The sequence below is a fragment of the Phytophthora sojae genome (assembly GCF_000149755.1).
Source record: "Phytophthora sojae unplaced genomic scaffold PHYSOscaffold_4, whole genome shotgun sequence".
Lineage (NCBI taxonomy): Eukaryota > Oomycota > Peronosporomycetes > Peronosporales > Peronosporaceae > Phytophthora > Phytophthora sojae.
In genome coordinates, this window is record NW_009258118.1 from 4,561,133 (window position 1) to 4,579,572 (window position 18,440).

The 18,440-nt window shown below is 55.5% G+C and overlaps 7 protein-coding genes across 7 annotated transcripts; 4 read left to right on the forward strand and 3 right to left on the reverse strand.

The window, feature by feature from the left end:
• Positions 1 to 719: 719 nt before the first annotated feature.
• On the forward strand, positions 720 to 3,459 carry PHYSODRAFT_502801 (hypothetical protein; the record flags this gene model as incomplete). Its single annotated transcript, XM_009528798.1, has 4 exons — positions 720 to 742; positions 840 to 1,181; positions 1,266 to 2,238; positions 2,272 to 3,459. The coding sequence occupies 4 exons, from the start codon at positions 720 to 722 to the stop codon at positions 3,457 to 3,459; spliced, it is 2,526 nt and encodes an 841-aa protein (XP_009527093.1).
• Positions 3,460 to 4,066: 607 nt separating this feature from the next.
• On the forward strand, positions 4,067 to 4,729 carry PHYSODRAFT_560444 (hypothetical protein; the record flags this gene model as incomplete). The annotated part of the gene is made up of 1 exon (XM_009528799.1): positions 4,067 to 4,729. Exon 1 carries the CDS (start codon positions 4,076 to 4,078, stop codon positions 4,727 to 4,729), a length of 654 nt encoding a protein of 217 aa, XP_009527094.1. The 5' UTR covers positions 4,067 to 4,075.
• A 1,764-nt stretch (positions 4,730 to 6,493) lies between these two features.
• On the reverse strand, positions 6,494 to 7,306 carry PHYSODRAFT_560449 (hypothetical protein; the record flags this gene model as incomplete). Its single annotated transcript, XM_009528800.1, has 2 exons — positions 6,494 to 7,152; positions 7,229 to 7,306. 2 exons carry the CDS (start codon positions 7,304 to 7,306, stop codon positions 6,634 to 6,636), a joined length of 597 nt encoding a protein of 198 aa, XP_009527095.1. The 3' UTR covers positions 6,494 to 6,633.
• A 436-nt stretch (positions 7,307 to 7,742) lies between these two features.
• On the forward strand, positions 7,743 to 10,697 carry PHYSODRAFT_315088 (hypothetical protein; the record flags this gene model as incomplete). Its single annotated transcript, XM_009528801.1, has 1 exon — positions 7,743 to 10,697. One exon carries the CDS (start codon positions 7,743 to 7,745, stop codon positions 10,695 to 10,697), a length of 2,955 nt encoding a protein of 984 aa, XP_009527096.1.
• A 2,359-nt stretch (positions 10,698 to 13,056) lies between these two features.
• Positions 13,057 to 13,821, forward strand: PHYSODRAFT_459107 (hypothetical protein; the record flags this gene model as incomplete). The annotated part of the gene is made up of 1 exon (XM_009528802.1): positions 13,057 to 13,821. A coding segment is annotated over one exon (765 nt), but the record flags the coding sequence as incomplete, so codon positions are not given.
• Positions 13,822 to 14,611: 790 nt separating this feature from the next.
• PHYSODRAFT_560450 (hypothetical protein) lies at positions 14,612 to 16,596 on the reverse strand. Its single transcript, XM_009528803.1, has 4 exons — positions 15,359 to 16,596; positions 15,165 to 15,285; positions 14,927 to 15,093; positions 14,612 to 14,851 (listed from the first exon to the last, which is right to left on the reverse strand). The coding sequence occupies exons 1-4, from the start codon at positions 16,580 to 16,582 to the stop codon at positions 14,774 to 14,776; spliced, it is 1,590 nt and encodes a 529-aa protein (XP_009527098.1). The 5' UTR covers positions 16,583 to 16,596; the 3' UTR covers positions 14,612 to 14,773.
• Positions 16,597 to 17,031: 435 nt separating this feature from the next.
• PHYSODRAFT_286019 (hypothetical protein) lies at positions 17,032 to 17,649 on the reverse strand (the record flags this gene model as incomplete). Its single annotated transcript, XM_009528804.1, has 1 exon — positions 17,032 to 17,649. The coding sequence occupies one exon, from the start codon at positions 17,647 to 17,649 to the stop codon at positions 17,032 to 17,034; it is 618 nt and encodes a 205-aa protein (XP_009527099.1).
• Between the last annotated feature and the right edge of the window lie 791 nt (positions 17,650 to 18,440).

An 18,440-nucleotide genomic window follows, 5' to 3' on the forward strand; every position in this document is an offset into this window, starting at 1 on the left:
ACATAAACAGGCAACACGTTTTAATATGATCGGCTGAGATTATTTTCATCGGTGTTGACGGCGACACGACTCCCGGAGTCGTGTCGCGGCCAACACCAACAGAAAGGACGGGCATTTCACACAAAGTATTGGATTTCTGAAAAGCCCGAAATGGCGCGGCCACTAGGAACGAGAGCGAGTGAGCGCATCGGGCGCGGTAAACACGTGGAACGGTAGCGGAGTGGCTAGTACAGGGGCTTCTGCACACGTGCTTGCGGTTGCTTATGCCATTTTGTCCCGCTTGGGGGAGCCCAGAAGTGCTGCCATCACTTCCGAAAATACCACCCGAAATACTCGCATAGCCAGAATGTGCTGCTTTCCCAAAACACGGACACGAAAGAGCTAACCAATTGGATAGGTGTAGGAGAGAGTCAAAGGTACACATCAGACACCAAACACCAAACACCAAGAACGCAACCAGCCCCTAAGCTTAATAGTGTAAAGGCTTTGCGTCCAGCCTCGATTTAGGTGCAACCTACGAATTCTCGCCCGATCGTGATAGATAAACTCTGTTATTGCCTTTTAGTAAAAAGTCAATAACAGAGTTTATCTCTCAATCATTTAAAAATGATTATCAACCAATCAAACTGAAGCGTTTATTCAGCCAATCGTAGCGCATATGCAAAAACCTATAGTACGGCTCGTAACGCCCTGGGCCTCCGTCCTTGGACACCGTCGAGATGGACCCGCGCCGCTCCTACATGTGCGTGCTTCTGCCTCTCGCCCTGCCCGTCTAACCGTCCACCCGAGCAGCTCTAACCCGTCGCTCCCCCTCCTCCTCGTGTCTCATCTAACGCCAGGGAGCTCGTGGCGCTGGACAAGCAGCTGCGGGACCTGCTGCGCGCCAACCCTCTCAACGCCCAAGACGCCAATGCGCTGCGCCGCCGGCTCGTGGACGCGGCCACGCGCCTGGCGGACGCGCACCCGGCCTTCGCAGCGTCCAAGGAGGTGGAGCAGGCGCTGTGGAAGCCCTGCTTCTACCGCCGCATCGAGGACTTCCGCCGCCGCATCCGCAAGTACGCGGCGGCGGCGCAGGCGGATCGCAACGTACGCGAGCACTTTGCGCGCGTGTCCAGCGAGTTCCAGCAGTTCCTGACCGAGGCCGCGGGCTTCTACGCGCATCTGAGGGACGTCTTCGCGCTGTGGCTGCAGCGCAACCGACTGGAGAGCGGTGCGGCAGCTGCGAAGACGAAAGACGGCAGCGACGCCGCGCGCTGCCGCCAGAGCTTGTACCGCTGCTACGTGTTTCTAGGAGACCTGGCGCGCTACCGGGAGCTGCATAGCCAGAAGGCCAAGAAGAACTTTGCGGCGGCCGAGGCGCTGTACCACCGCGCGCTGGCGGTTCTGCCCGAGAACGGCAACCCGCACAACCAGTTGGCGGTGCTGGCCACGTATGTGGAGGCCGAGACCGTGGCCGTGTACCGCTACTGCCGCAGTTTGCTGACATCGCAGCCGTTCACGACCGCGGAGGAGAATCTGGCGCTGCTGTTTGAGCGCAGTCGCCAACGCCCGCTGGCTGCGCCGATCACGTTCACGTCGCCGTCCCCATCGTCGAAGGAAAAGTCGGCGTTCTTGAAGAGCTATTTGCACCGGCTCACGCGGATGAATGGTATCTTGTTCGCGCTCTCGTCGCCACGTGGGTCTCCCACGGCTTCTTCGGGAAGGAGCAGCAACAGTGAAGCAGTGACGCCAGTGTACCCGCGGGACATGGAGGCGGTGCTTTTTAAGGACATGCGGACGCTGCTGAATGCAGGTGTGGTGGGCGATGCATTGTTGCTGAAGGTGGTGGTGACAAACATCTTCTGCATCATTCGGGCCTCCGACTCCCGTTCGCAATCCGCCCCCCTTGAGGATGCACTTCGTCTCTCGATTCGTACGACTACCAGCGTGATGGAGTTTCTTTTGGACAGCTTGGACGCCAAGCCAAAGGCAGGTGCCAATGGCAAACCGACAAAAGACGTGACATTGTCGGCGCTCCGCCTTGCAGGCCCCGTGGTTGTCTTTTGTGATTACTTGGAACTGCACCCGGATATGATCGAGCAGCTGGAGCAGCTTTTGGTGCATCGCCAGAAGAAACTCTACAGTGACGTGGCCACGAACAACCAAGGAGCCGGCGCGGATCAATTTGCCTCGGCTTTCCTCGAAACGCTGGCTAAGCTTGTCAACCACGCGCGCGTTCGCGAGTTGTACGCGCCTCTGGTAGCATCCGCTGGTCAACAGCACAATGATGAGGTGCCGTCTGCCGTCCGTGATCAGCAACACTTGCTCAAAGAAAGTTTCGAGCTTCGAGGCTTTGCACCCCTCGAGCAGAACAGCGCTACGCCTAAGTGGCCAGATGAGTGGGCGTTGCAGACGTCGTCGACTGGAGCTAACAGCGCATCGCCAGTGACTCCGTTGGCAGATGCCGAGTCAGCAAAAATCCGTGCGTGGAAGTTGTATCACTTTGCTCGCTACTTGTGCGATGGGTACGAGGGAGACCCGTTGCTCTTCTGCGGCGCGTCTGGGAAGTTTACGACTTCTCCTGTGGTTGGTGAAGCTGGCCCTCAGCAGGACAATGGCACGTCAGAAGCATTTGCCTCGTTAAATCTCGGCTTTCTCTCGGCCAGCAGCTCGAAGCCGCAGCAACAAAGCCAACCACAGGGTGGTGGTGTTAACGACTACCGTTCTGGAACCGGCGTGGATGACGATGACGATTTTGACGACGAGGTGATCGTGTTCCAGCCGTCACCAGCGCTTACTGGAATGTCAGGTAACCATCCCGTGAAGCAGCATGGCGGGTTTATGACTTCTCCGTTGGATACACTTTCCAATGGCGGTGCCTTTAGCCTTCGAGCACCGAGTCTAATTTCGTCTGCAGAGGACCACGGACGTATGAGCGTCAGCAGCCAGAGCAACGCGTTTGGTGGTGCTCACAGCGGGTCATTCGGATCGTCTCTTGGCTACCCAAGCTTCAACACCTTCAACGACGCGGGCAGCCTATCAGGTAATCCGTTGCTGTCCGGATGGGGAAACAGCACTAACAACAACACTAACGGCGGCATGCTAGGAGGCAGCTTGAGCTTGGGTATGGGCATGGGATTTGGCGGCAACACTGGTCTCGACGCTGGATTTATGATGCCTGCTACCACTGCAGCTGGAGGTGCTGCGGGAGCTCCAACCCTTGGAGGCTTCGCAAACCGTGTTGGCGACAGTCAACCCTTCGCTCCCATGGCCGATTTGGCTGCCGTTGAGCGCGAGTCGGCTCTGTACCAGCAGCGGACGTCAAGCTTGAGCGCCTTCCTGGGCGCATCGGCACCTGCCAGCCAGACGCAGGATCCATCTCCTCCTCGCAGTATACCGAGCCGCCCGCCGCCAGGTTTTGCAGCCGCATCAATGGGCGGCCAGCAGCAGCAGACACCGACCTCGTTCTTCAACCCGTAGAGCCCAGTGTAGCTCTTTTGCTACACCGATCAAGGTTTACCGACGGTACGCGAGGTGGTGTGCTGACCGTCGCTGGGCGGCGGATGTGAAGGCGACAGAAGTAGCGGAGATTTCACGCGGCGAGCGTGATGTTCGATAGTCGTGGAGGGCAGATCGACCTTCCCGCCCTCCAGTTCCCGCGTAGCTGGAGACAATGACGCGAGAACTCAACCAACCTGAACAAGACCACCTCACCATTCCCAACCAGCACACGAAGATACGCGAGACGAGCAGCGATTGAAGTGCACCACGAGATGAACATCAGCCTGCAGTGAACGAACGCGTCACCAGCAGAGACTTGCAGCTCCAACCGCTTGCTGGTCGTATCCCGCACTTTGGAGAAGGAAGGCAATGGAAGTCATCTCGTGCACTCAATCAAGCAAGAAACCGATAAAAAAAGGAAAACCAAGACCAACGAACGCTGACAAAAAAGAAAACACAACCAGCAAGATAGCAAAGTCATAACAGAGGACGTAGGAATTGCAGCAGCTTCACAGTGAACCACCGGAATTCCGTCTAAGTACGAACCCGCTCACCCGCTCATTTGACATTGTCTGACGTAGCGCACGAAGAAACCATGGGATCCGCCGCCAGCAAGACGTCGGCGTCTGTGGCCTCGGCATCGCGCAACCGCGTGATCCGCACCAACGTGTCCCTGGAGCAGCTGGTCGCTCTATCGCGCGGCTCGTCGTCCGAGCTGCCCACCCAAGCGCAAGCCATGGCGGTCGAGACGTCGTCTACGCCCATCGACGCGCACGGCTCCAAGGTGGAACTCATGGAGATGCAGCAGCGTCTGCTGCAGGACGTGCAGAAGATCGACGACTTCGACCGCGTCAAGTTCCTGGAGGAGAGCACGCGCGCCTTCGAGGCCACCGCCAGCAGCCACCGGCCGCGCTCGTCGCAGCCCGTTCGGCTGCCGACCGACAAGACGAACGCCGCGTCGTCCACGGGCGTGGGCGGCGCGGACGAGGAGCAAGTGCGCGGCCGCCTCACCGGGCGGGACCTGCGGACGCTGCTGCGTCTCCACTACGAGAAGCCCGAGAGCTGGACGCCCGAGGTTCTGGCCGACAAGTACGGACTCGACGCGGCGGACATGCACTGCATCCTCAACAGCGTGGGTCCGCCCAACGTTCTTCCGCCGCGAGGCTCGTCCGAGCATCCTCTCGGCGTGTGGTTTGACGCACCGGGCATGTTGCCAGCGCAGTCCAAGCAGCAGAAGACGTTGGCGTAGCGTAGTCTAGCCTAGCCTAGATGAATATATACGGTAAATGATCATATTCTAGACCCACCTTGCACGTTATGTTAGTTAGTATCCATATCCCAGGTCACCCCAAAGAAGACGTTCGCACGGATAGGAAGGGTTCGAAAGAAAAAGCTATTTAGCCACGCGAGGGTGTGCATATACATAAGCGAAAGTGAGGCAGAGCAGCGACTACGAGGTCCTAGCACAAGGCCATAGCCAAAACCTACATTCGGCCCACCATCTCCAGCACAGGATCGGAGGGTACAACTGCAACGAGTGCGAATGCGGCCATGACTTCAACAGCTCGACGTGCGGTCAGATTCCAGCGCCTTACCGTCGGTTAAGCTGTGCGCGAAGCTGCTCGTTCTCATCCTCCAGACGCACCAGCTTGGGAACGACTTCCGAGTCCACTTCCTCAATCTGATTCTTGAGGTGGTGGTTCTCTTCACGCAGTCGCGAAACCTCTTCACGCAAGTACGTGTTGATGTCCAGCTGCTGCTCTAGCGACGTCTTGGCCTCCAGCAGGGCATCCTCCACCTCCAGCTGCTTGACGTGAGCCAAATCGGCTTGTTCCTGCATCATGCGGTTGCAGTCGGCCATGATCTTCTCGACTTCCTCCTCCTTCTGAGCAATCTCGCTCTTCTTTGCCTCCAGCGACACCTCGTAGCTCGAAATCTGCTCTTGACTGGTATTGACCTGTTCCTGTCGCTTGCGGAGAGCCTCCTCGTTCTTCTCCAGCTGCTCGCGTAGCGTCTGCATCTCCAGCTCATACTGCACCTGTCCCTGCTGCTTGCTCTGCGCAGCGCGCAGCGTCTCCTGCTCGTTGAGCAGCTCAGTGATCATCTGCTCATCTGCAGCGCGCTGACTCTTGACCGTCTGCAGTGCTGCGGCCTGGGCACTGAGCTCCTGCTGCAGCTTCATGAGCCTCGTGTCGATGATGCGGCGACTGGCCAGCATGTCCTCGTGCAGCTGCACCTTGTTGTCCGTCTCGCGAGCCGTCTTCCGTTCGTCCAGCATACCTGTGAGCTTGGAGATCTGGCCCTGCAGGATGGTTTTCTGCTCCCGCTCGAGCTTGAGCGCGTGCTCGAATACGGTGCCTGAGCGTTTGGCGTCCTCCTCCTCCGTGAACGTGCGCACGTACGGTGTCAGCGCCGACCACTCGCCGCACTGGCGCGCAGCCTCATCCACTACACGCACCCGGAACACGTACGTCTGTCGGCGCCATAAAATAAATAGTTCATAAAAACAATTATCAGATAAGAAAAAAATGGGTTGAAGAAATCGCGCACCGTGTTGGACTTGAGGCCCTTGACCGGGAACATCTTGCCCGTGAAGAGCACCGAATCGTTCCACGAGTAGTACACATAGCCATGCTCGCTGTGGCTCTGCAGCGGATAAAAGGCGTCAGCGTGAGAACAGAGAGGCAAATCACTGGGGGAGAAGGCGTGAGAGAGAAACCGACCGCCTGCAGCTTGTAGTCCGCGTCGCCGTCCGCGTGCGGCGGCTTCTGCACGCGCAGGGTGATGGACTGGTCCGTCTTGGAGACGACTTCGGGCGCGGACAGCGTCGGCAGCTCTGGCATGACAGTGAAGTGCATAGCGAAGGCGAAGGCGAACGCTTCTTCCTACTGTAGTGATCCCAGGCTTTGGCTCAACTTTCGCAAACTGCCAGAACCCTACTGCGATTATGCCGTTAGAAAATGCCATTATTATCGCGATTTCGAACCAATCACAGCAGCGGAACGTTCACTTTGTGGTCGTCAATTTTCATGTTGTGCTCGTTAATGGGCATCTTATCATCATCGTCGCGTGCCTGCTGCGTGCCTGCTCGTAGACCCTCTTGACCTCGCCGCAGCGCAGCGTAACAGAGCTGCCGCTAGTTTACCAGCAGATTTACCAGCGCATGACGCGGCTCTGCGCGGGGAAGTCCCAGACGAAGGGGCGGCCGGGCACGGGCGGCAGGTTCTTGGCGTCGGCGTCCTCGAGGATGTCCTTCTCGGCGTCGCCCTCCCACTCGAAGCGCACGTTGTGCGTGGACGCATGCTGCAGGATGAGCTTGTCGCGCGCCTCGTGGGTCGTCGACATGGCCGAGCGCGTGCCCGTGGGGTCGTAGCGCAACACGGCCGGGTTCTTGTTGCCGGGCGAGCCGCGCTTGGCGTCCGCCGGGATCTCGGCGCGCTTCTGCACGGGGATGGACGGGTGCATGCCCACCTCCGTCGGGTACGGGAAGCGGCGGATGTCGCGCGTGTAGTACTGGATGTTGTAGATGCTGTCCTTGGAGTCGCTGGACGGCACGTGCACGCCCTCCGCCTGCTTGTCGGGCGACGGGTAGCGGTAGCCCTGCGACACCGCCGGCGACTGGTGCACTTGCTTGGTGCCCGTGGCCTCCGTGAACACGAGCATCTTGCGGAGCTGCAGCAATTAAACACCCAAGAACTAGTCAGCATCGCGCTCTTCCCTGCTACTTCCGAGACGGCAGGCGACGCACCTTGTTACGCAGCTCTGCCGGCAGCAGGTTCTGGTACTCGAACTTGACGAAGGGCTTCCACGCCTCCTTGCCGCTCATGATTCCTCGCTTCGCTTGCCTGTAGACTCTTCCCCCTGCTTGACAGCGGCCTGCACCCTCGGAAATGGCCCGAAGTCGCCGCTAGCCGCACGATGATTTTCCACCAATCAGCGACCTTAACGTTTACTTTTATCCAATCACTCTGAAATTTATGTGATGCACACCACCTAGGTAAAATCGACCTTCATTCCTCAACGTCATGGCGGAGCGGCAGTACGCCGAGGCGCTCGAGGCTACCGAGCGCGCGCAGAGCTTCGAGCGCGCCGGCCAGGCGGCGCAGGCCGTGCCGCTGTTCCAGAAGGCGCTGAGAATCCTCAAGCGCCTGGCGGTGGTCGAGTCGGCGACGCAGCGCGCTCGTCTGCAGCCCACGATCGCGGAGCTCTCGACGCGTGTGCAGACGCTGCAGCAGTCAAGCGACTTCCTGCTGACGCGCGCCATGGAGCTGCACGCGGAGGCCAGGGAATCAGAGGAGACAGGGGCCGCCAAAGTGGACATCGTGATAGAGAAGTACATCGCCGCAGCGGAGACCTACATGCAGGCGCTCAATGCTCTTCCCCCCAAGGAGACGACAGCCAAAGCTGCCGTCAAGGAGCAGCTCGAGTACGTCATCAACTACGTGTCCAAGCTAAAAGTGCAGACTCAGACGCAGAATCAGGTTCAGCAGGTTGAAGTGCAGGACATGGACGTTGCAGCGCTGCAGTGGCCCGAGCCGCCCGTGCAGCCGCACCACAAGGCGGCGGAGGTGACGCCCGCCTACGCCTCGGCTGCTGCTGCTACGCCGCCACCTAGTGTTGGAGATGTTGCAGTTGATGTGAAGAAGGTGGAGGAGGAGATGCCCGGAGCAGCGTACACGCTGCAGGAACTGGACGTGCTGCGCAGGTCCTCGCAGATCAACGGCCACTTGTTTGTGCCGTGGCTGGATGATCTGGATGCGCAGGAGAAGTTTAGTCTACCCGAGCCGTTTGATGACCCAGACGGACTTGTGCCGCTGTCGGCTAAGCAGAAGAAAAAGGAGGCGACGTGGATGAGACCCAGTGACTATGCTGCGAAGTGTGGGCATGCACCAGTGATGATCGCAGAAGGAGGAGTGAACCCGTTAGTGGTGAAGCAGGACATTGTCACGGATTGCTCGTTTGTGGCGTCGCTGTGCATCGCCGCAGCGTATGAGCAGAGATTTCAGAAGCGGCTGATCACAAACATTATTTTCCCGGCAGACCCGAGGACCAAACAGCCAATGTATAACCCCTTCGGTAAGTACGTTGTGAAGCTATGGGCTAATGGTGTGCCACGTAAGGTGGTTATTGACGACCTGCTGCCGATGAGTTCATCCACCGGACAGCTACTTTCAAGCTGCACGACTCGTAAGAACGAACTGTGGGTGAGTCTCATTGAAAAAGCGTACCTGAAGCTCAATGGAGGCTACGACTTTCCCGGCGGAAATTCAGGCATTGACCTGTTTGCGCTGACAGGGTGGATTCCTGAACGTGTCCCTGTCAACGAGCTACTTGATGCACCGTCTAAGGAAGAACGACTTTGGGAGCAACTGAAAAGCGCTTTTCACTATGGAGACTGCATCATTACGATGTCTACAGGGGACATCCCCAAGCAAGAAGCCAAGGCGATCGGTCTCGTTCCGATGCACGTGTATGCTGTACTAAATGTGTATGAGCTCGCTAGTTCTGGTCCCGACCCAGCATCCGGCGGCGATGGTAAGAAGACGCGGTTGCTTCAGGTGAAAAATCCGTGGCGCAAGATGAGCTGGAAGGGTCCATACTCCCGCCACGACAAGGAAAGATGGGACAGTGCTATCGGCGACGAACTACGAGCATATCAACGCCAGTTCTACGCAGCCGAAGAAACTGAAACTGAAGACTCGAGTGGACAACAAGATGATGGTTTGTTTTGGATCGACTTTGAATCAGTGAAGAAGTATTTCGAGAGCTTATACATGAACTGGAACCCCGAGCTATTCCCCTACAAAGGTGTGTGTCATGAGCACTGGCCGGTAGAGCTGGGCCCAGTGAATGATTCGCTCACACTAGGTTTCAACCCGCAGTACTCCCTCACATTCAGCAAGTGCTCGCCAACCAAAGGAACGACGACTTCAGCTGGATCGTGTACTGTGTGGGTGCTCCTTTCGCGACACGTGAGCACTATTGAGCGGGACACAGACTACTCTAATCAGCAGTTCCTGACGCTACACGTGTATCGCGGATCACCAGGGAAGCGCGTTTTCTACAATCACTGCGCCGTGTCAAGAGGAACGTACAGCAATAATCCGCACACGCTCGTGAGTCTGGATCTGGATCTAGCGGACGACTCTGAGCCGTCTTTTACACTCGTGGCTTCCCAGTACGAGAAATTCGCAGCGCTTGATTACACTTTGTCGATATTTTCCACTCGGCCGTTTACCTGTGAACCGATCCCACAATTGGAGACGACAGCACCAACGTCAGTTGTGATTCCAGGCGCTTGGAGCACTGCCTGTGCTGGTGGTCGTCCATTTTACTCGACATTCATGGACAACCCACAGTTTCATTTACAGCTGCAGAAGCCATGCCGGTCACTGTTTTTGTTTCTCGAGACTGAAGCCTTCTTTTCCAAGGACACAAAGAATGCTAGTTTCCCGATCAACTTGCGTGCTGCGTTGCATACGCGGCAACGGGTTTGTGATCTGCACACCACTGTCAATGAGACCCCAGAGGACGCGGAACCATTGAAAGTACTCAGCTCTGGTGAATATCGGCCCGGGTTTTGCTTCATCGAGGTGGGTGGAAGCATTCTAGCTTCAGGTGTGCACGACATTGTGTTGATCCCATCCACTTTCGAGCCAGGCGTTGTGGGCAAGTTTACGCTGCGTGTGGTTAGTGATCCTCCTGCTGGTGCCAGTATCACGTATCGGCAACTTCCTCCTGAAGGCCATGGCTTGGAGCTTACTCGATTGCGCGGCAAGTGGGATATCCAGACTGGCTCAGCTGCGGGCTGCTCCAACTACGGTTGCTATATTTTCAACCCCAAGTATTTGGTGCACGTGACGCAAGAGTGCGATATACTCGCAAGGCTTTTAGTCCTTCAGCCCGAGGCAGACGCATCACCCGGGGAGGCTACGGCGAAAGAAGGTGGCGTTGCTCCATCCATTAACGTGTCGGTGTTTGCGAGTACGTCGGAAGGCGATTTGTTACTTTCTACAAATCCTAAACAAGCATTTGCCGGTGCCACATCGGCGCACGGTGTGTATGTTAGTGGCGCTCCCAGTGGTGTTTTGGCCACAGCTTCTCGACGATACCCCCCTGGGTGGTACATCGTTCTCCCATCCACCTTTGAACCACAAGAATTGCACTACGAGATTCGGCTGTACGCTTCCACTCATGTTGACGTGCATTCTCTCTAGCCAAGACAAGTATGAGAGACAAGACTGCGCATGACAAGTGTTTCGCGGCTTAGTGGAAATACAAACGGGAATACGATAAACATCATCAAGGATGCGCTCCGAGACAGGGGCAATGAAGCGCTCCGAATGCGACTAAACAAATTGCGGCTGGTTCTCAATGTTGTTTTCGTCACCTCCAGTTCACTTGCAACTCGTAATTGTATCGTGTGGGACGATGATTGAAGGTGGCGCGTTGGGGAGGCAATAGCCTGTAGCAACAGTTGCAACTGCAACTGCGACGGCGCTCCACCCTGTTTACGTCTTGGTATCAAGATCAACGTGGTAAACCTCACTTGTGTTGAGCATTCGTAAGACAGTTTGACGACAAATCAAATTTAGCCATGTGATTGGCTAATATTATGCGTGGTGTTGTCCGTGTATGCCCTTGGCCGGGCCGTCTGCGTCGCCGTCGTGGCATGCACCAGCAACGGATAGCCGTGCTGACGAGCAGAATCGGCAGCATGAACGTGTATTTGTTTCGTTTTCGATTTCGTAGTAATGTGAAGTGCATCACAGTTATTTGGCCTAACTAGCGACCTACTAAATGCCAGGTCCTTCAAATGAAAGTGTGTATTATACATATTTTATGAGGTCCGAGGAGCTCTTCCATGAAGCCGCGTAGTCGGCGTAAGTAGGGAGATGCCCTTCGGAGGACACGACGCGGTTGGTACACGGAGAACTGAATTGTGCTTGAGCGTACATTGAATAGCAAACGAGTAGAATGTACGCTCGAGCACTCTCTAGAAACTTGTCAACAAAGCCGAAACGGAAACACTACGTAGATTCAAGCTTAGCAGACAGCAATAGACTGGCGCGGTTATAAGCGCTCTAGATTTCAGAATCGCTGCCTCTTATGCTACGTAACTAACCCCGTTATTGAAGGAAGGCTTGCCCGTATCATGATACGTACAATGCAACCTGACAGTACGAAAACTCCTACAATATTTCCCTCCTGACACTATTCCTGTTGTGTTTGGGCACGGCGCGGCGAGGAAGGGTGGAGGTTGAAAGCAGTTGAGGGGGCGAAGCTGGTGTAGTGTAGTGTTGTTGAGGTGATGCTTGGGGTTCGAGGCAAATTGAAAAGTGAGATTGAGACTTAGAGGTAAAGACTGCTATCACTGTGAGACTGGCTGGCAGCAGAGGAGCTCTGCTGTCGAATCTCGGGCCCCATACACTACAAGTAATAGATCTAAAGCGCCTACAGCGCACCTCTGAATCTTGTACTTCGGCGGTGCGAGTAATCCCGTGCCGGCCGCATCAGATTCGAGTGCTCGGTCAACGCATCCAGCTTCTCCGTTCGGACGGAGGCATTTTGTTCACAAAGAGAGATTCGCTTGCCTGTGGCGAGCTGCGAAAACGCAAGGAGTGCGGCGCAATCCTTACAATTCCTTACCATCCAGGCACTGAAAAGCTCTGGGCGTGGCATTTTAAGAGCAACAGATCACAACAGCCTTAGCGCTAAGGCTTCACGCAAGGCCTGGCGCGGCCGCCGTGGCTGCAGCTAGAATATCATCCTGTTGTCGACGGACCTACGCGCCATGCAACTGCGTCGTCTTGGCGAACAAAGGTGCACCAACACAGCCTGCATCCGCACCGCTGTCGTGGTTGAGTGGGCCCGAGCATGTGCATGCAGCTCTGCACGTCAAGTTGAGCTTTTGACCAATAATATGGCGTGACAAAATACAATGTAGCCACTGGTATACTAAAATCAAGATGTAATCAAAATGCGTTGATTGCAAAACGTAAGACGCTTTGTCTTACGGTATGCTCTCTAGGGACCAGTATCGTCTTACGAAAGAGCATGAATCGTAATTGTATCGTGTGGGACGATGATTGAAGGTGGCGCGTTGGGGAGGCAATAGCCTGTAGCAACAGTTGCAACTGCAACTGCGACGGCGCTCCACCCTGTTTACGTCTTGGTATCAAGATCAACGTGGTAAACCGACCGAGTCATTGGAGAGTGTACGTGGCATATTGTGTGTGGAAAGGATGCTGCATTATTATGCCCGCGCTGTAGATTGACCAGAGTCAAACGTGTGCCTTGTCGCAGTGGGCCCGGTAATCAATCGTATCGTGATCAAGCCGTTCTGACGGACAATGGATCCGTGTAAGTGCAAGACAATCGTGAAGGAGCGATATTTGCGACTGCACAGTGATGAGAAGCAGCAGTGACGAGCACCATTCAAAGGGCGACAGTCTCCCACCCAGCAAGCTACAAGAGAAACGAATCAGTTCACTGTTAAATTTACAAACAGCGATGACGAGAGGTGCTAGGTCACTGCCACCTTTGAGCCAAGAAACCCACCCCGATGGCGACGATGATGACGACGGCCAAGACCCCGCTAAGAATGTCAAGCATCAGGCTTCTGCTAAAACGTCTAACTATGAGCGACAACAACGCTATCGGGACAAACAGCGACAATACGTCATTCGCCTCGAGTCTACCGTGAAGCGTCTTCGGATAGACGTTGATCAGCTGCTCATAGTGCGCCACAGAGCCCAAGAAACGCAGAGAGAGGCTCGTTCTGGTGTCTGCGCAAGTCTGATAAGCACTGCAACGATGACGGCGTTTGTGACAACCATGTGTGAATGCATGCAGTCATTTGAGTCTGGAGCCCGAGAACAGCAAGCGAAGTTTCTCGAGTCGTCTATGCGCGAAGACGTGCAGTACGGCGATCTAGTCGGCCGCCAGATCGTCCTGGATCAGTGGACGCAATTTGCGCCCAGCTTCGATGGTATACCCCCCGTTGTCAAGCATTACACATTCACGGTGGACTTCTCGGAGCAAGGTACAACGGTCGGGCACGCGGGTGCAGTTCTTCTTCTTTGCCTGACAGACGCGAGCCTGGCCAATATCTTCCCAAACACCTGTACCAATCAACACCTGCGGGACAAGCTGCTCCAAAAAACCGTGGTGCCATTTCCGGTGACTGCTTACTTCCAGTTCGATGACCAAGGGAAGGTGTGCCGCTACGACCCCACAATCGACTTCATCAGCGGACTTTACGCAGTTCTGGGGAACTACGGCGACGTGGCGACTACGCTTAAATCGGCAGCTGTCAATGCTGCTGGGCAATTTCGTGGTGGAGTGGCAACTAATCGACATGGCACCAACTCCTGCTCCACGAGCACCACTGCCGCGTTGGAAGCTACGTCCTGCCGCTCTACTTCAACTGTCAACAAACTCTCGGTAGCGTTTATCCTGTCAAACGGGGAAGACTCGTGATATTGGCAGGCAGACTGCGTAGTGAGAGCCGCTTTTTAGTTAGTCGCGATGACGATTGCATATTGTGCAAATGAAATCGAGATGATAAAAGCCACAACTCTTTATCGGAAGGACAAAGAGCTACACGATACAGGATTCAGCGTCTTCTTGTGGCTTTAGGCTGGCCCAACTGCGGTTCCAACGGCTACTGCAGCAAGAGGTTAAGCATTGGCTCGACGAAGAGACAGTGATGGCACTATATCGTCGAGGAGTCAGCACCCGATGTGCGACGGTACTACTAAAATTTTGGATAACTCAACCTGCAACTTGGGCCGAAAGCGTCTAGCGAGCCTTCAGAAGCTGTACAAGCCGTGCTTAGTCACAAAATGTTGCCACACACGGCATGCATATTTTACCTTTACAACATTCGTGGCTGTCGACAAATCCTTGACTGTCCCATTCGCATCGTGTGAACCTACATCCAATGGTTTCAATATATGTCGAAGCAGCCATCGAGAACTGTACGATCGACTGTAGCTTTTCTCGACGCAGCGGGACTGATTTCACAATGCGCTGTACCTCCGCCAATGATCTTCTTTTTGTCAGAATAGACTGTCTTTGCTGCTACCAGACCCGAACACAGTTGACACTCAGCTGGCAGATCGAGCCGAACTTGGGATTTCCGGGTTTATTATTCTATAGACCGGTCTGCACGCACTGGATATCACTTCACACCGGACAATGCGAAATGGGTTAACCAGCAATTGCTGCACAACAGGATACTTACAGTTTTCACCAGTTTTAGGTATTCCAGCTAATGGCAGCAGTCTAGTTATTCTATCTTCTCAACCCCCAATACCTCCTTGAGAATATCGTATGTCGTCAAGCTGATGCCAGTAGATACAGGGCTCTACAACAGTGCACCAAACAGAAAGGTGAGACACGGACAAATGCTCATTCAATAGCTTGAAAGAGCAGTACTTACTCGCATCCAGTTTACCGACACGCCCTTGAAAAGTCCCCGCCAGCCCTCCCGCGCTAGGATAATCCGAGCAGTAGCGATCACACCTGTGTACTGCATTTTCGCTTGAGATCCTGAAACATAGCCGTCCGTCTGAATTCGCCTTCTGATGGTGTCCATGGGGTATGTGCCTGGACAGCAAATACAAGCCGTTAGACCTCTGTTCAAGAAAGGGCACGCACGTCTAAACGACTAGTCTTACTTGTTTGTGCAATGCACGCCGCAAAATACGAGCACACAAACTTGGTCAACGGGTTCAGACTAGCCTTAGGCGCATCTTCACCGTACTTGTGCTCCAATCGTCGACGCTGAAGCTCAAGGGTCTACAAAAATGCGCACAGCACCCGTGAGTTCAACACAATAAAAGAGAACAATGGCCTCAGTGTTGACACGTACCCATATCTTGAACCTTTCATTCAGCGAGAACCCAATGCCAGTGTACGGCAGCGTCCCCAGCAGCGAAGGCACCAGTCCGCGCGAGAAAGAGCGTACTCCTTCCACCTTGTACATGGTCACCACAGCCTCGTAGATGCTCGTGTAGCGGTGCTTCCCCATCTGCACCATGTACCTGGCCCTGACGATATCCAGCGGGTACGCCACCGTCAACGACAAACCTCCAGCCAGCGACCCGGCCGTGACCAGCTGCAAGTTGCTGAGCTTGGGCACCTCCACACTTCCCTCCCTTTCAGCTTTCTGGAAGTTGTAGGCGTGGAATTTATGCCTGAAAAAGTCGAACCCTGAGTGCTGCAGCCCCGCGTAGGGGATGACCCTCAGGATGTTCAGCATATTGCCCCGAAAGAGTGCGTGGAAGCCGTCGTGCACGTAAATGTTCCTGGCCATCCTGGCGGCGTTGCGGAAGTTGAACTTGTGCTGGTCGTTCACCTGGAACAAGATCTTGACGCGGTCCAGCGGCGCCAGCGCCGACTTGGCGACAATGCCCGCCATCCCGCCGGCAATGAACGACTTGGAGACCGTCACCATGGACCCTTTCCTCTCCGCCGCGTCGGCTGCGTCCGCGTGGTCCTGCCTGGACACCTTCTGCTGGACGTCCACCTCGAATGAGTCGTCCGGGTGGACACCATACCCCGCAACGGACGCCTCGTAGTCCTCGTACTGAGCCCCCTCGTGCACCCTGCGCAGCTTCTGCCTGGCCTGCAGCAGCGCGACGATCTCGTCGGCCTCCGAGTCCTGCGGCTGCAGGTCCGGGAAGAGGCCGTCGCCCTCGCTGAGCCCCAGGTCCAGCGCCGCCAGCTGCGCGGCCCACGACGTGTACACCTGCTGCACCTGCTGCGGGTGCTGCGCCTTCCAGCGCATGACCCACTCGCAGAAGCCGCCAAAGTCCAGGCGCTCCTCGCGCCTCGGCAGCAGCTCGCGGCGCACGCGGCGGCGCGTCTCGGCGCTCGGGTCCAGGCGCGCGATCTCGGCCGCCAGCGCCCCGCGCGAGACGGTGCCGCTGGCGTCCGGGCGCAGGTCCGCGAAGAAGGCGCGCATGATCTCCAGCACCTCGGGCGTGAGCGCAAAGTCCGGGTTGTAACACTGCAGCGCCTGCAGCGCGCGCGTGAGCTGCAGCTGCCGCCGCTGGCGCGCGCGGTCGCAGGGCTCCGACTCCGACGAGTCCATGCAGCGAGGATCGGACTGACTGTGCGACTGCGACTGTGAGACGCACGCAGGACGCATACGAAGCGGAGGAACGCGAGTGACAGATTAGGGGGTCGGGTGAGGGTGTTTTGTGTGGTGGCGCGGGGTGTGGGACTGGACCCGGTTCTGGTTAGTGAGGAGCGGATTGGAGGGATAGAAAGGGGAGGAGAGAGGACCCGCTTTTGGCGAGTGTGATGGATAAGCTCCGCATGACGAGCTTGAAGTTGGGGGACGCAAAACGCAATGTTCATCTCATCACGTGACGCCGAAACCAAGGCAAACGAGGAATGAGGTCTGCATGGATCGCTATTAACCGCACGGCCTGTATTACCGGTAACTAACCTCACAGACGAACAAGCGAACAGCTACGAATGGATTTGTTCGTGCCACCTTTGATAGGGGTTGCAAAGGCTCGTAATACGAACAATTGCTTAAACACTTTCTACCAGCTTAGTGCGCTTTTTAATTTTGCTGGCTTGAGCGGCAGCAAGGAGGTCCATGTACTGCTTGTAACTGCTGGCCATGGCGACGTGTCTACCAGCGGACGGCACGGAATCAGGCTGGGGCTTGTGTAGCTGGTCGTCGAGCTTCCCGTAGGCCAGCTTGTTGAACAGCTCTTGATCCATTTCCTTTCTCAAGGCAGCCTTGAGCTTCTTTGCGTCTAGCGTGGCTTTCTTCTCGGCGGCTGCTTTGTTGTGCGGCGCGGTACCCGGGACATGCTTCAGGAATTTCTTTATTAAAGCCGAAAAGTCGATGCGTTCTTCAGCGACGTCGTCGTCGGCGGCCTCTTGGTGCGACTTGAGCGCCCTCAAGTGTCTACTACCGAGGCTTTGGAGTGGCGACTCCACTTGAGAAACTTGGGCTTGCTCAGAATCTGAAGCGGGAGATTGAGCGCTGGCGTGGGCAAGTAGGACGAGACCAAACACCAACTCGAGGTGAGGACTATTCGGACACTTGTCAAATTGCGAAATGGGCTCGTCACGCCGCGAGTCGTGGTCGCGTTTACCGAATCGGATACTGTTTCGAGTCGTGCTCAAAATACTTATCATCCTATCCCATGAGAGCAGCGCGACGCCTCGTGAATCGCAGAATTTCTGGTTGTTTGCCTAAACGCTTGCATTGAAACCCACTTTACCATAAAAATGAACAAAAATACACATAAAAATGAACAAAAAGACACATAAAAATGAACGGTGATGTCGTGCCAATCCTTGTGAATTCCATTTCGAGTATTCTGAACTACCGACACTTCATCAGTTGCATACCTATACATTATTCAAATTTAACTAACTTTATGCTCCCACTGGGTGCCTGCCAAAAGGGTCATAAGGACCTAACATAGTTACCGCAGATATGCGGGTGGATATGTCGACATATAGCCTAGTTGCACCCGCCACAACATGCTTATCGACAACAACTCCGTCCGATTACAAATGCCCAAGTACCACCTCTATTCGCCCTACAGCGTCACTTTGCTCCGGACATTCCTATGGCTAGATCTTTCTGCAGTTTATCTCATCATGCTCATTTACGATTCAGCGCTCTTCTGCCCACGCTGCCGCGGTGATGGAGCTCCAGAATGATACGTGTGGCGCTCTGTGTGTGCTGTGCGAGGCCTACGTGAGCTACAACAAGGATCTGGGCGCTGTTCGACGCGCGATTCACAAGCGGCTGGTGGAAGAAGATATATGACAGCCTGTCATTCTTCACAAGAATGATGGTCGACATATTCAATACAAAGTCGTAGTAAGTCGTTAAGATGGGTACACGGCATAACCGCCAGTTTATCGAGACGATTTTCCGGTCTCACGAGATTTATGTTAGCTAATGCCGAGCATAT

What these genes read in the sequence shown, in the direction of transcription:
- PHYSODRAFT_560450 (XM_009528803.1), bottom strand. Translation starts at nt 16,582, where the DNA reads ATGGACTCGTCGGAGTCGGAGCCCTGCGACCGCGCGCGCCAGCGGCGG. An exon ending in GGCGTGCATTGCACAAACAA is followed by an intron (nt 15,094 to 15,164) that starts GTAAGACTAGTC and finishes TTTGCTGTCCAG; the next exon opens with GCACATACCCCATGGACACC. An exon ending in TGTCGGTAAACTGGATGCGA is followed by an intron (nt 14,852 to 14,926) that starts GTAAGTACTGCT and finishes GCACTGTTGTAG; the next exon opens with AGCCCTGTATCTACTGGCAT.